Source organism: Elephas maximus, chromosome 24 (assembly GCF_024166365.1).
Source record: "Elephas maximus indicus isolate mEleMax1 chromosome 24, mEleMax1 primary haplotype, whole genome shotgun sequence".
Taxonomy (NCBI): domain Eukaryota; kingdom Metazoa; phylum Chordata; class Mammalia; order Proboscidea; family Elephantidae; genus Elephas; species Elephas maximus.
Window position 1 is genome coordinate 32,816,412 of NC_064842.1, and position 14,259 is coordinate 32,830,670.

The following is a 14,259-nucleotide window of genomic DNA, read 5'->3' on the forward strand; positions in this document are numbered from 1 at the left end:
ATACTACCCTGCATTGGCAGGTGTGGGTGCAGGTGTTCCCGGAACTTGTCCAAGCTCCCATACTCCAATAACTTTCCTAAGCTCACACAACAGCTAAGCCTACGACAGCATTTGAACTCAGGTATTGAAGATCTATGTTCTTTCCACAATGTCATGTCATCTCTAATCGGTGTTTCCTCATTGGTTCCCATTGCTTCTAAGGCATCCAGGCTGCTGTAGGCTGGAACCCAGTCTCAAGGTTCCCTGCCTCTGGGGTGCCATGTCAGCTTCCAGAGCTCCTGACTGTCTGCTGGCTTTAACACAGTGATGACTCTTGGTCAACTTTCATCCACTGCCCTGGGCCAACGTTGGGTTTCTATGCATTGCTGCTAGACATTCTCAGACTTGCCTGCCTTGTCGAGTCTGGACTTAGCACTTCATTTCCTCACATACTGCTGCTCACAGTCCAGCATGACAGAAATTTTCTTAAGGAATTTTCACAGTACAGATTCCTTTCTGCCTTCCAAAAAAACCTTCTAAAGGTCAAAATGATAAGAGGTGACAAATTGGCCCGGCAGACAAGGGAAGGATATTCAAGAGGTAATGAGGACTATCAAAAACAGGCACAAAAGCTGCTGAGCTTTCAACCTCTCATTTGTAATGAGATTCATACAAACCCTCTAGTCATTCTCCACCGATCTCTCCTTTTTATACGTTAGAGGTTGACAGCTAAAGCTCTAATTGCTACACTCAAGAAAGCAAAGACCCACTTTGTTATATTTGGCTTAAATGGGTAAGAAAAACACTGCCCTAGTTATTGAAGATTCTTCATCTGCTTACCTGCAGCTGCTGCTTTTCTTGAAGAAGCCAGTCTCGCCTAGTGATAGACACATGGAGTCTGTCCTGAGCAGTAGGTTCCAGAAGCTTTGGCTCTATTCTGAGCATGGGTTGGGTGTCTTCGCTGCTGGCCCTAAAAATAAAATGCCATAGAACTGAAATCCTCAGGCCTACAAGAATTTTAAGAGTAAGAAATTTCCCAAAATGGTCCCTGGCTGTTCTCATCCTCAGGAGTGTCATAGGGATGAGGCACCTAATGTAAGTTTCTGTTTTAATTTAAATGTGTTAGGGCTTTTTCCTTTTCTCATAGCCTAATTTTCATTATAGTCCCTAGCCACATGTGGCTACTGAGCACTTGAAATGTGGTTAGTCCAAATTAAAATGTGCTGACAGTGAAAAATACACACCATATTTTAAAGACTCAGTATAAGAAAGTATAAAATATCTCATTAATATTTTATGTTGATTACATATGGAAATGATACTATTTTGGATATATTGGGTTAAATTAAATATATTGTTAAAATTAATTTCAGCTTCTTACTCTTTTAAGGTAGCTCCTAGATAATTTGGGAGCAGTGGTGGTCCAGTGGTAGAATTCTCGCCTTCCGTGCAGGAGACCCAAGTTTGATTCCCAGCCAATGTACCTCATGCACAGCCACCACCTGTCTGTCAGTGGAGGCTTACGTGTTGCTATGATGCTGAACAGGTTTCAGCAGAGCCTCCAGACTAAAACAGACTAGGAAGAAAGGCTTGGCAATCAACTTCCAAAAACCCAACCAGCAAAAAATCCTATGGATCACAATAGTCCATTGTGCATGGTGTCACCATGAGTCGGGAGTTGACTTGACAGCAGCCAACAATAACAAAAATACTAGATAATTTTAAATTATACATGTGGCTCCCATTATATTTCATTGGCCAACACTGCCTTGGACCATCCAAACAGAGACAAGTTCCAAGACTAATCTTGAGTGTAAAGATTAAAAGGAGAGGTGTGACCAACTTGTAGGTACTTGGGTCAGAGCTTCTTAGAAAAGGTTTGCTGAAAGACTGTTGTAAATCTCTTAAAATCTGTTTGCTTCCTTCTCTTACTCTTGCAGGAGTTGACAAATTGATTAAAGCAATACTCATGAAAATGCAGACACAACTTGCTTTTTGGTGAGTTGCCTTTACAACAGTCTTACAGATATTTATCATCAAAGGATGATCAATTCATCCTTATAGTGTTTGATTTCTAACCCAATGCATTATGACAGAAAATTATTTAACCTCAGTCAAACCAAGTCAAGAATTCAAGGAAGCCATGTTTAAGAAAACACCAATAAAACTGAAAGGCAAGTAACTAGTTGGTGGAAATATTGCAACATATGTGTCAGACAAAAGGATGATATTGCTAATTTAAAGAGTTCTATCAAATCAATATGAAAAAGACAAGCACAGATTCCAGATGTTCCAAAAAAAAAAGAATTACAAAGAGTTAAGGTATTTATCATCAAAAATAGTTTTAAACACAAATAAAAAAACCAAAAAATATTTATTCAACTATCAAAGTGGCAAAGGTTTTCTTGCATCATAATCCTTTTGGTAATTTTAGGGAATAAGAATTAGACTTAAAATTTACGTTGGTGCGTCTATTCCCAGTTCTATGGATTTGTCACATGTAAATAATCAGAGAGGGACACAAAGATAAGCTACAAAAATATCAGGTGTTTTCCTAGCAGCCCCAAACTGAAAACACCCTAGCTGTGCCCCAAACAAGGAACTAGTTCAGTCAACTATGGTACGACCACACAGAGAAGAGCTACACGAAAAAAAAAACAAAAACAAACCCACTGCTGTAAAGTCGATTCCAACTCATAGCAACCCTATAGAACAGAGCAGAACTGCCCCATAGGGTTTCCAAGGAGCACCTGGTGGATTCGAACTGCCGACCTTTTGGTTAGCAGCCAAAGCTCTTAACCACTATGCCACCAGGGTTTCCAAGAGCTATACAGTCATGAAAAATTAGGTCGTAAAAGTAGATGTAACGTCATGGAAAATGTTCGCTGCATATTGCTTTGCTTTAAAACAGGCTTTATGGAAACAGGTGTAATATGAACCAACTGTTGTAAAAATAATATGGATATAAAATAAAAGACAGGAAAAACAGCCACCAAAATGCTATCAGCTCTTACCTCTGGGTGGTAGGATTACTTCTTCTGGCCAATCTTTTCTTTCTAAATTTTCTACAGTGAGCATGTGTTATTCTTATAAGTACAATAAAAAATGTTTTCTACCACATACCTTAAGTAACTGCACTATTTAGTTAAATATTTTAACATAGCCAACCTGTCTTGTAACCCCTGGACAAAAGTGACATGTCTGTGTTTTAAATAAATCCCACTAATAAGTAAACCATCAAGGGCATCTTCCCCTGCAGAGAAGCAGGTGTCTGTAGCTTCTGACAGTTTGAGGCATAAATTCAGTGTCCTAAAAATGCCAAATTAAACATGTCCCCTCTTCCCCTGGAATCTCTCTCCACACAGCTCAGACTTGTCAGTCACTTATTGTAACTTACCACCCAATTTAGAATTTCTTTTTAAAGACATAGTTTTCTGTTTTGTATGCTTAAAGGCAAATAATAACAGTACTAGTAATAAAAAATTTTAAACTGATAATAATAAAATAAACTATGAATTGAGAATTTACTACACACTGGGCATTATCATTTTTATCACATTCACTTCTCATTATGGACCTAAGGTGAAGGTATTATTACAGTTCTGCAGATGAGGAAACAGACTCAAAGGGATATTAAGTGATTAAGACCATGGCCTTACAGACAGCAAGAAGCAAAGTTTGGGCATCAAGGGCAGAGCAGGTTGAATCCCAAGTTCAAGTCCTGTCTCAGATACCACACTGCATTAGGTTCTCAGCAAAACTGTAAACATCTGTTTCCTCCTTGTTCAATCTACATCCATTAATTCAGTCACCTCCCTCAATATTCAACAGGGGCAGGAGGATGATGGAAAGAGCATAGCACTTGGAGTTAGAAGACTACAACTTGAATGTTAGCTCCGCCTTCTTCTGTGTATCCTTGGCCTGTCACCTAACTTCTCTGAACTTCATTTTTAAAACGAGAATAACAATAATAAAAATAATGACTAATCACTTTATATGCACCTGAAAGCTAGGCAATGAAAAAGGAAGACAGAAGAATTGGTATATTCAAATGGAGGTGTCAGTGAAGAATACCGACTATACCACAGACTGTCAGAAGAATGAACAAATCAGTCTTTGAAGAGATACAAGCAGAATGCCCCTTTGGAGTGAGGACGGCACTTTGGACACATCATCAGGAAAGAGCAAACCCACCAAAAAACCCAGTGCCGTCAAGTCGATGGAAAGAGCAATCGCTACAAAAGGACATCATATTTGGTAGAGTGGAGGGTCAGCGAAAATGAGGGAAATCCTCGATGAGATGGATGGACACAACAGCTGCAACAAGGGGCTTAAACACACCGAGGAGCATGAGGGTAGCCCAGGACTGGGCAGCATTTCATTCATAAGGTTGCCAGGAGTCAGAGCGAACAAATAGCCACAGAGGCTGTAACTAAGGTATGGCAGGTAAGCCGTGTGCCCTGAGGACAGGTGCTAATGAACAGTTTCTATTGGCCATCACAGTTTCAAGAGATCATTCAGCAATTTAAAGCTAATTGCCACATGCCTATTGTTAAAAAAAAAAATATTGTTAGGCCCCTGCAAAACAGGGTTGACTACGAGTATCAAGGAAACCCTGGTGGTGCAGTGGTTAAGTTCTATGGCGGCTAACCAAAAGGTCAGCAGTTCGAATCCACCAGGCACTCCTTGGAAACTCTACAGGGCAGTTCTACTCTGTCCTACAGGGTCGCTATGAGTTGAAATTGATTCGACAGCATTGGATTTGTTTTGTTTTGTTTTGGTTTTGGTTTACGGGGATCAAATTTACTCAACAAATGATCACTGAGCACTACTGCATGGGCCCCACCCCAGCAGGGACAGATTACCCAATAAGCAAGGTACTCACAGACTTACTTGTACTTACTTATTAATGTGCAGTGCACAATTTTACCTGTTTTTCACCACATCAAGTACGTGGTAAAATCCATGCGAAATTGTGCATGACAGGCTAGTAAATAAACACAAGTAAACCCGTGCATGCCTGGCTTACTGGTTAATCTACCCCTGCACCTGAGGCACTGGGGTACAGCAAGGAGGAGACTGAGTACCCCCTCCCCACCTCAGAAGCTGGTGGTTTAACTTCCATCGTGTCTCCACATTTGCATTGGGAAAGTGAGCACTGCTCTCATGACCCACGTGCCTGCTGTCCTATGCAGAAGAAGGAGATTAACAATGCAAGGCTTCCAAAGACCTTTAAATACATCAGAAGTCTCTGGAATTAAACCATTCCCAGCACACTCCACCAGGGCTGTCTTCCCAAGGGACTGTGAGCCCCTGGAGGGCAGAGGCTAAGTCCACCTCATGTGGGCTTGCCAGGTGCCCAGCATGGAGGAAGGGCTCATTAAACATTTGCTGAATGAAGTAATGAGTCCATGGCCCAGAAGATCCAGAAGTCATTTATATTCACTTCCCTATTACATTATATCATTTCTTTGCATTAATTTATTTCCCAATTTGCTCTGCTTATGCTAATATTAAGAGTTCCCTGAATTTCCTAAATAAATACCATCTGGGCCAGGATGGGAGTTAGCGAAGGAAATCAACACTGAATTGAAAATTAGCTGCAGAGGGGCTACAGGTGGATAACTGGGAATTCTCTATATTTATCGTTAATCACACTCATTACTTAATCCATAAGAAAAGCCCGTGGTTCCCCAAAACTCCTCACTCTGTCTCTCAGGCACTCACTCCAGGTGTGGAAAGGGGGCCACAGCCCAGTGCTAAAGGCGTCCCAGCACACACCGGAGCTCAGTAATGAAGCAAGGGACCGCTTTCCCTTTCCAAGTCGTAGTCCTCTGAGTCATACGCCCTCTTCCTTCTCACAATGCTGTTCCCTTTATAGTTAGTAATTCTCAATGTGTAATCCCTGATGTCGGTGCAAATTAGCATGGCTGCTATAAACTAATCAGTATGTAAAATGAGCACGTCCCTCAGGGGAAGAATTAAAAACATGAGGATTAGACCGTTAGAACAGCACTCAGGGCCCACGGGGAACTCTGTGTGTCTGAGATCCCACACTCCCAGACCAAGGCCTCCTACAGACCAGTCAAGCAAACCCCCATCTGGGCCTGCCTGGCACTGGAAAAATCTGGCCTTTCCATTTTTGTCTTTTTCCATAAAAAATTTAAAGAAGGATAAAATCCATTTGTCAAGTAAGATCCTACACCACTGAAAAAATTGCAGCTCCAAATTGCACAGGAGACAAATTCTCATTCCCGTGATCATGTTCATGACGTGACCGTTCCAACTGAATATTTCAGTTATTTTGAAAAAAGAATTAAACAGTCATCTGGGTATTAGTGGTTCCCGAGCCGGATTATTAGGGGAGGACTCCCTCCCCTACAGCAAGTCATCTGTGGTGGCCCCTGTGGTTTATACCAAGTTCCGGTACAGTACAGAGGGTCCCTTTTTCAGACAGCAATGTCAATCTTGTTGTGCCAGGAAAATTGCTGTTTTGTGCCACTGCTGGAGTCAGAAATTTTAATTGTGGAAAAGACCAGAAACGATGAAGTCTGATGTTCTCATTGTCACAGTCAGGAAAATGAGGCTGCAGGGGAGCTACCTCCATTCAGATGACTATCTGGAAAAAAAGTTGAGCATGGCTGTTCTGAATAGCTTTGCTCATCATTGTTCCCTATTGATAACTATTATGGGTTGAATTATGTCCCCCCAAAAAAATGTATGTATCAACTTGGCTGGGCCATGATTTCCAATATCGTGTGATTTTTCTACACGTTGTGTTAGTGAAACCCAAACCCATTGCCGTCAAGTGGATTCCAACTGATAGCGACCCTATAGGACAGAATAGAACTGCCCCCATAGAGTTTCCAAGGAGCATCTGGTGGATTTGAACTACTGACCTTTTCGTTAACAGCCTAGCACTTAACCACTACACCACCAGAGTTTCCTGTGTTAGTGAGGCAAGACTCAATCTACGAGATTGAATTGTGTCTTGAAGCAATCTCTTGAGATACAAAAGACAGAGTCAAGCAAAGAGACAGGGGGACCTCATACCACCAAGAAAGCAGTGCTAGGAGTAGAGGTGTCATTTGGATCCCGGGTCCCTGTGTGGAGAAGCTCCTAGTCCAGGGGAAGATTGATGAGAAGGCCGACAGAGAGAGAAGGCCTTCCTCTGAAGCTGACACCCTGAATTTGGACTTTTAGCCTATTTTACTGTGAAGAAATACATTTCTCTTTGTTAAAGCCATCCGCTTGTGGTATTTCTGTTATAGCAGCACTAGATGACTAAGACAATAACCATCCAATCCAATTTATGTCACATGGCTTATGTATTTCCATCTCTCCCTGTTTGGGGAGATAGTGATTAAGAAGTCATTTGGAGCAGTCCTATAACCACTGAAGTCTATTTTAAATCTTTCTAATTCTTCCTTACACATATGACATGGGTCTAAAAAGGAAGGGGAATTGAGAAGTCACATTCCTCGGGAAAATGATTATTATTTTGTACAGTTCTTGTCTCCCCGCAAGAGGGACACATGAATATTTACTTGCTTTATAACAGACATGCCCTGTGCCACTTGGCCTCAGGATAGAATCTGAAAGAAGGGGATGGCATGGGAGAACTTTATTTGGAAGCTTTTATTTATAATCCACTTATTCTTAAAAAAGTTGAAGTGCCTTCTTTGGCTCACTTCAACTTGGTTTTCTCCTCTTTTCCCTTCTCTGGGCTAGGCAACTGCAAAAGAGTACTGGGCAGCCAGTATTTCCAGGGGGCAAGAATAGGCCCATACTGTGCTAGCTCCCCCTTTTGGCTCCCCACTTCCGATTAAGGGCTCAGAAACATATCCTGGTACATTGACAATAATGATCATTTTTATGTCATACCACAGACATCTAGTTTTATGTCTCTGATAAAATGGGTCTATAAAAGTTATCTTCTGGTCTTAACAGTCTATCTTCACTCCAGTCTGTGAACTCGGAGCTGCCTGTCATTGAATTCTGTGCTGTGCTGGTCCCTACGTGACAATTAAATAGGAAGAAAGAATTACGTTTCACAGGGAACAGAGGAAGAACCAAGCAAGGAAAACAACTCAGTCCAGAAACACCAGGATGCTGTGCAGTGTTTATCTCTTCTGTTCCCGTCAGAAAGAAGGCATCTGAGCAGGGAATATTTGGACAAGCAAAGCAGAGCTCTGCCTCAACAAGCCCTGTTGGAAAACCGTTGCACACCTTCACTGTTAAGCTTAGTCATATTTTATTGACTCGTGTTTTAATTATCCACTGGGTCTTTGATAAAGGGCATTTTGCGCACACATACTCGCGCACATAGTGTGCACACATGTGCACACACACACAAATTAGGTTACAATTGTGACCAGTTTTAATGTAGACCTTGGTGAAGATCCAAACTGAAAACACACAGGATGTACAGTTAGAGAAATGCAAAGTATTAATGAGAAAATTATAAGTCAAATGTGTTATGGTAGGCCACACCCTGCTCTTAGGAGAAAGGGAAACTAACGCCTTTTGATGGAGGGAAAGAGCTGGCAGGAACAGCTCCTCTCTGTTCTCTCTGATTGCTGCTGTTATTCAGGTGAAGTTTTCCTGTCCCTCAGAATTAGAAGTCAGAGCTGATGCAAACAGGGCCTAAGTATGTTCTATTTTAAAGATCTAACCACTGAGTAGGCGCCCTACTCAGCAAGTTGCATAAGCAGCACTGCCACAAACATGTTCTCCACACCCATCTGGCCCCACTGGCCTTGTAGGAAGTGGAGTGTTCAAGGAGATGCTTTTTCTTCCCTCCCTCTGGGGGCAAGGAGTGAGTAAACATCTCCACTCCTACCAAGTGGGAAAAAAAACCAACAGAATCACCCTTAAAGGCTGGGATGCCCTGCAAGCAGGAAGACTGACATCTGACCATCTCACACAAATAGCTGTCTGAGTCTGAGTTCTTCTAAGAGCAGATTCTGAGACAAGGAACTGAGTGCAGGTTGTATTTTGGAGAAGTGATTTCCAGGGAACTGGAGGGAGAGTGTGGGAAGGAGGAAAAGCCAATAAAAGGTGAATTACTGAACTAGTCACCATATAGGCAACTGGGGCTCAATCTCCCTAGGAATCTTCTGGAAAAAAATGTATGGAGCATGCTTCAGAACTGTCCCCCAGAGACTGGGTAGACTGAGGCATTTATCCACCAACTTCCACCCCTACTGGTTGAGGTTTGTTCTCAGGGACATTATTCATCCCCCCTCCTTCCTCATACAGCTTCAGAGAAAGCCTTGTGCAGGTAAACTGAGATATTGGTTGGCTGCCTGAGGTGGAAAACCGCCAGTAAGCACAACACTGTCCACAGGTGTAGCTGAAATCAGAGGGAGGCCACAGGATTGTGACCCAGAGCACCAATCTTGTCTACCACAATACCTGCTTATGCAACTGACCTTCTGATATATCACTGCACCCCCTGAGCAAGGGAAAAGGAAGTGGAGAGACAAGGCACTTGGCCAGTGTTTTACCCACTGTCATCAAGTTGATTCTGACTCATAGCGACCCTATAGGACAGAGGAGAACTGTCCCATAGGGTTTCCTATGTAATCTTCATGGAAGCAGACTACCACATCTCTCTCCTGCAGAGTGGCTGATGGGCCAAACCAGCAACCTTTCAGTTAGCAGCCAAGCACTTAACCCCTGCTCCATCAGGACTCCTTTAGTCAGAGAAAGAGGTCTGTACTGTAATGGGGCAGACTGAATGCCCGCCTTCTGGTGTGGCAAATTTATTGTGTTTCCCATGGATCATGTGGGCATCACAAAAGTTATTGGGGCTTGATACGTCTTGCTGGCACCACCCTCCCCCAACAAGTGCACTCATTGGACAGGAGGACCTCCACAGAAAGAAGCTATGATCACATGGAAAGTGGTGGTTGCTGAGGTAGAACAGAAGAAGTTGTTCTTGATGCCCTGTGAAGAGCTCACACATGTGCTCCACAGGAGTAAGGAGGCAGACACTGCAGACAGAGGGCGTGGATGCCTTTGTTGGTCAGGGAGGCAGCGATGGCCAACAAGGAGAGGTTATAACATCTGGTTAACCTGAGAGATGCTGATCTTGGTACTCCCCTCCTCACCACCTTGAAAAGAGGAAGGGAAAGGATCAAAAGGCTGGACAACACCCCCATATCCCAGACTAAGTTCCCCAGGTCACAAGTCTAGCTGGGGATGGGGGAAGCTTTGTATTGGATATATAATTTGAGTTTCAAACTAGACTGGACTGGGTGAAAAATAAATAACTGAAAATGACCAGAAATTTGTGTAATCTGCCCAAGATATCATAGAGAAATGGGAAAGGCAGATTCAACAAAGCAAAATGGAGACTAGAGAAAAAACAGCACCACTTTGTGTTTATATCCCCACTGAGTGGAAAGACCTCAATGAACCAGTTACATGATGGAGCAATGTAGAAAAAAACAAAAGAGAGGCACTGGGTGGCCAAATACTTTGACTACCGGTACCTGCTATTGAAGAACACAGTTAACCCCTGATGGCAGCAGCTAAACTCTCGAGGCTGCTGACAGGACCTGAACAAATGAAAGAGTGCTATTCAAGAAGGGCTGATTCAAGGTGATGCTCAACATGAGTTCAGAGAATTAAACCGTGCTTTTACAAAAAAAAAAAAAAATTTACAAGGCTGAATTAAAAACAGTGATTTTTAAGAACAAAGTGACAGTTTTTAAAAAAAAAAAAAAAAAAGTACCTGACTATACCTTGGTGCTTACATTTTCTTCAGTCTTGTCCTAAACCAAATGTTCTTAACCTGGGATCCAAAGGTCCCTAAAGAGTGAATGGATAAGCCTCAAGGAATCCGTGAGTCTCCTGAAACTGCACGTGATGATTGGCATGTATGTACATATGGGATTTTGTGATAGATTCTCAAAGAAATACCTGATCTCAAAAAGGTTAAGAGGCATTTATTTGTGTTATTAATTGGTATGGAAAAATGTCTGTGTTAATACAGCTATTTTATTTACACAAGAAAAGTACACTTCATTCCAAAAGCAGAGGGAGCCCCTTCCTGGTAAGATTTCTGTTCCGGCTCTGGGCACCACTGTCCTCCTGGTGGCCTCTGTGAGAACTGCAGTAACAGCCTCCAAGCAACAGCTCATTTTAGGGGAGGCCTGAATTGACTTGACAGCAATGGGTTTTGGAGGGGGGCAGTCCAGATCATAGCGACCCTATAGGGATTGCTATGAGTCAGAATCGACTCGATGGCAATGGGTTTTTTTTTGCAGTCCAGATCAGAGCCCTCGTGGTTCAGTGGTTAAGAGCTCAGGCTGCTAACCAAAAGGTTGGCAGTCTGAATCCACAAGCCACTCCTCAGTAACCTATTGTGGCAATTCTACCTTGTCCTATAGGGTCGCTATGGGAGTCAGAATCAACTCGACGACAATGGGTGGGGTTGGGTTTTGGCAGTCCAGATCAACCCCACTGATAACAAATGTCACAGGCTAAAATGGATAGTTGGAATAGGGGTGAGGTAATTCATGGGATTATAGTAATTCAAGGGGAGATAGTGTGACTGACGGGCAAGGCTTCTCAAGGATGGTGCCTTAGCTAAGTCTTGAGGAATAAAGAAGAGTTTGGTGACAACAGTGGAGCAGGACTTCCAAAGCATGGGCAAGATCATCAGAAATTAGAAAAATTCCGAGCATCCAGGCAACTTCTAATACTTCAGTATGTCAGAGAGAAGGTGGTGATGGCTAAATTCTGGGCAGCTGGCAGGGGCTGGATCACGAAGGCTCTGAATGTCATGCTAAGCAGCATGGACTTTATCCTGAAAACAACAGAACAACTGAACTGGACATGATATTTCCATCTTGTAGACACTGTAGAACATGTGTGAGATGGCATAATAGTGGCATTGGGAATACCAATAAGGAGGCCACTTCAATGATTCAGATTAGAATTTTTAAAGACCAGAACTGAGGCTTTGACATGGGGGTAAGAAGTGGGTGGGAATGAGAGAGAGGAAAACAATTGAATCTACAGGACATGGTGACCAATGGACGTGGAGAGTAAGTAAAAGGGAAAAGCCAAAGATGTCTCTCATTCTGGCTTAGGTAACCAGGTGGTATAATTCACTGAAATTGGGAATACAGGAGAAAGAGCTCCCTGGGGAGGAAGGTAGGAAATTTAGCTTTGGACATACGAGCACCTATGGATCAGGTAAGGGAGATGTTTAAGTGAAAGTGGCTGTGGGTTGCAACTCTGGAAAGAGATCAGACCTAGTGATATAAATTCAGGGGAAATTAGCACATAAATGGAAACCCTGGTGGCATAGCGGTTAAGGGTTAAGAGCTATGGCTGCTAACCAAAATGGTCAGCAGTTTGAATCCACCAGGTGCTCCTTGGAAACTCTGCGGGGCAGTTCTACTGTACCTAAGTAAAGCAGTGTTTGAGATTACCCAGAAAGAGTATACAGTGAGAAGAGAAAGCGGTCTAAAACAGAAGATGGAGGAACATCAATATTAAGAAGACATCAAGAGGAACAGGAGCTCAGAAAGATTAAGAATAGTCAGAATGTTAGCAAGAAGACCAAGAAAGTGTGGAATCATGAAAGCCAAGGGGAGAGGGTTTTAAGAATTAATTTGGTCAAAAGTTCTAGACACTGCAGTGAAATAGAGTAGAATAAGAATTGGAACTGTCTTTAAATTTAACGATAGAAAATTATTGTTGATTTTGGGAGACATTTGGGGAATGAGATAGAAATCATACCACAGTGGCTTCAGAAAGTGAATGGGAAATAAAAACATGGTGTACAGATAGCACCCGGGAGGAAAAAGGGGAACAAATAATAGCTAATACGCAAAAGGAGAAAGAATAATAACTAATATGCAACCCAATAGTTTATATTGGCTTAATAAGTATTTAATAAAGATCTATACTTTTATAGGGAACATATTAGGCTGAACCAAACCAAAGTGCTATTTTTACAGGTCACAAACAGTCAAATATGAGAAATTTCATATGGCTTAGCTTAATATAATTGAGAATACTTTTTTTTTTCAGTTAATCATGTTCATGAGAAACTTAGCCAAGATCATAAGAAAAGCACTGCTCTCCATCCAAATCACATGTAGGGGTAAAGAGACATTAGCAGGAAGCCTTTACAGGCTCAGACTTAGAAAGCCAGCAGGTGTGCTAGTACACAGCCTGCTAGTTCAGACCAGGGGCTCTGGAGCTTTACAGCCTGGGTTTAGACCCTGGCTTAGCCGCTCAGTGTGGTTGGGGCAAGTCACTTACCCTTTCCTGGCCTTAAATATAGCTGTTGTCTTAGTCATCTTAGTGCTGCTATAACAGAAATACCACAAGCAGATGGCTTTAACAAAGAGAAGTTTATTTCCTCACAACAAAGTAGGCTAAAAGTCCAAATTCAAGGCATCAGCTCCAAAGGAAGGCTTTCTCTCTCTGTCGGCCTTCTCATCAATCTTCCCCCAGGGCTAGGAGCTTCTCCACACAGGGACCCCAGGTCCAAAAGATGCACTCTGCTCCCGGCACTGCTTTCTTGGTAGCACGAGGACCCCCTCTCTGCTTGCTTCCCTTTCCTTTTTATCTCTTGAGAGCTAAAAGGTGGTGTAGACCACACGTCAGGGAAACTCCCTTTATACTGGATCAGGTATGCAACCTGGGCAAGGGTGTTAAAATCCCACCCTAATCCTCTTTAACATGAAATTATAATCACAAAATGGAGGACAACCACATAATACTGGGAATCATGGCCTAACCAAGTTGACACATTCTGGGGGGACACGATTCAATCCCTGACAGCTACTGATATAAACTTATAGACATACACGATATCAATATTGATACAGGTATAAAACTCGTTGCCATTGAGTCAATTCCAACTCATAGTGACCCTATAGTACAGAGTAGAGTGGCCCCATAGGGTTTCCAAGGAGCAGCTGGTGGATTCAAATTGCTGATGTTTTGGTTATAGATGGATATATAGACACAGATGATACAGATGTGGATATCAATATCTATATTGATATAGATGTCAATATGTAAAATAATACTACCCCCTAGAATTATCATAAAGATTAAAGATTAAATTAGTTACTTCTTTAAGCACTTAAAACTGTTTCGAAAGTGTTTGTTAAATAAATAAAAACAATAATTGATAAATGTTAAAAACAATCCAAGACTGGCATGGAGGACAAAAAATAATCCCAAAGATAAAAAAGGAAGAATTAAGTCAAGTTGGGAAGAGCCTCATGCGAGAAAGGGAGAGGA

At 42.2% G+C, this 14,259-nt stretch overlaps 1 protein-coding gene across 3 annotated transcripts in view; it reads right to left on the bottom strand.

Annotated features, from left to right (window-relative positions):
* DISC1 (DISC1 scaffold protein) overlaps positions 1-14,259 on the bottom strand; it is a 417,270-nt gene that overhangs the window by 265,758 nt on the left and 137,253 nt on the right. For all 3 annotated transcript variants that reach the window (XM_049868319.1, XM_049868320.1, XM_049868321.1), the window contains exon 5: positions 820-949. In XM_049868319.1, the coding sequence (XP_049724276.1) occupies positions 820-949 (130 nt within the window). The remainder of the gene's footprint in view (positions 1-819; positions 950-14,259) is intronic.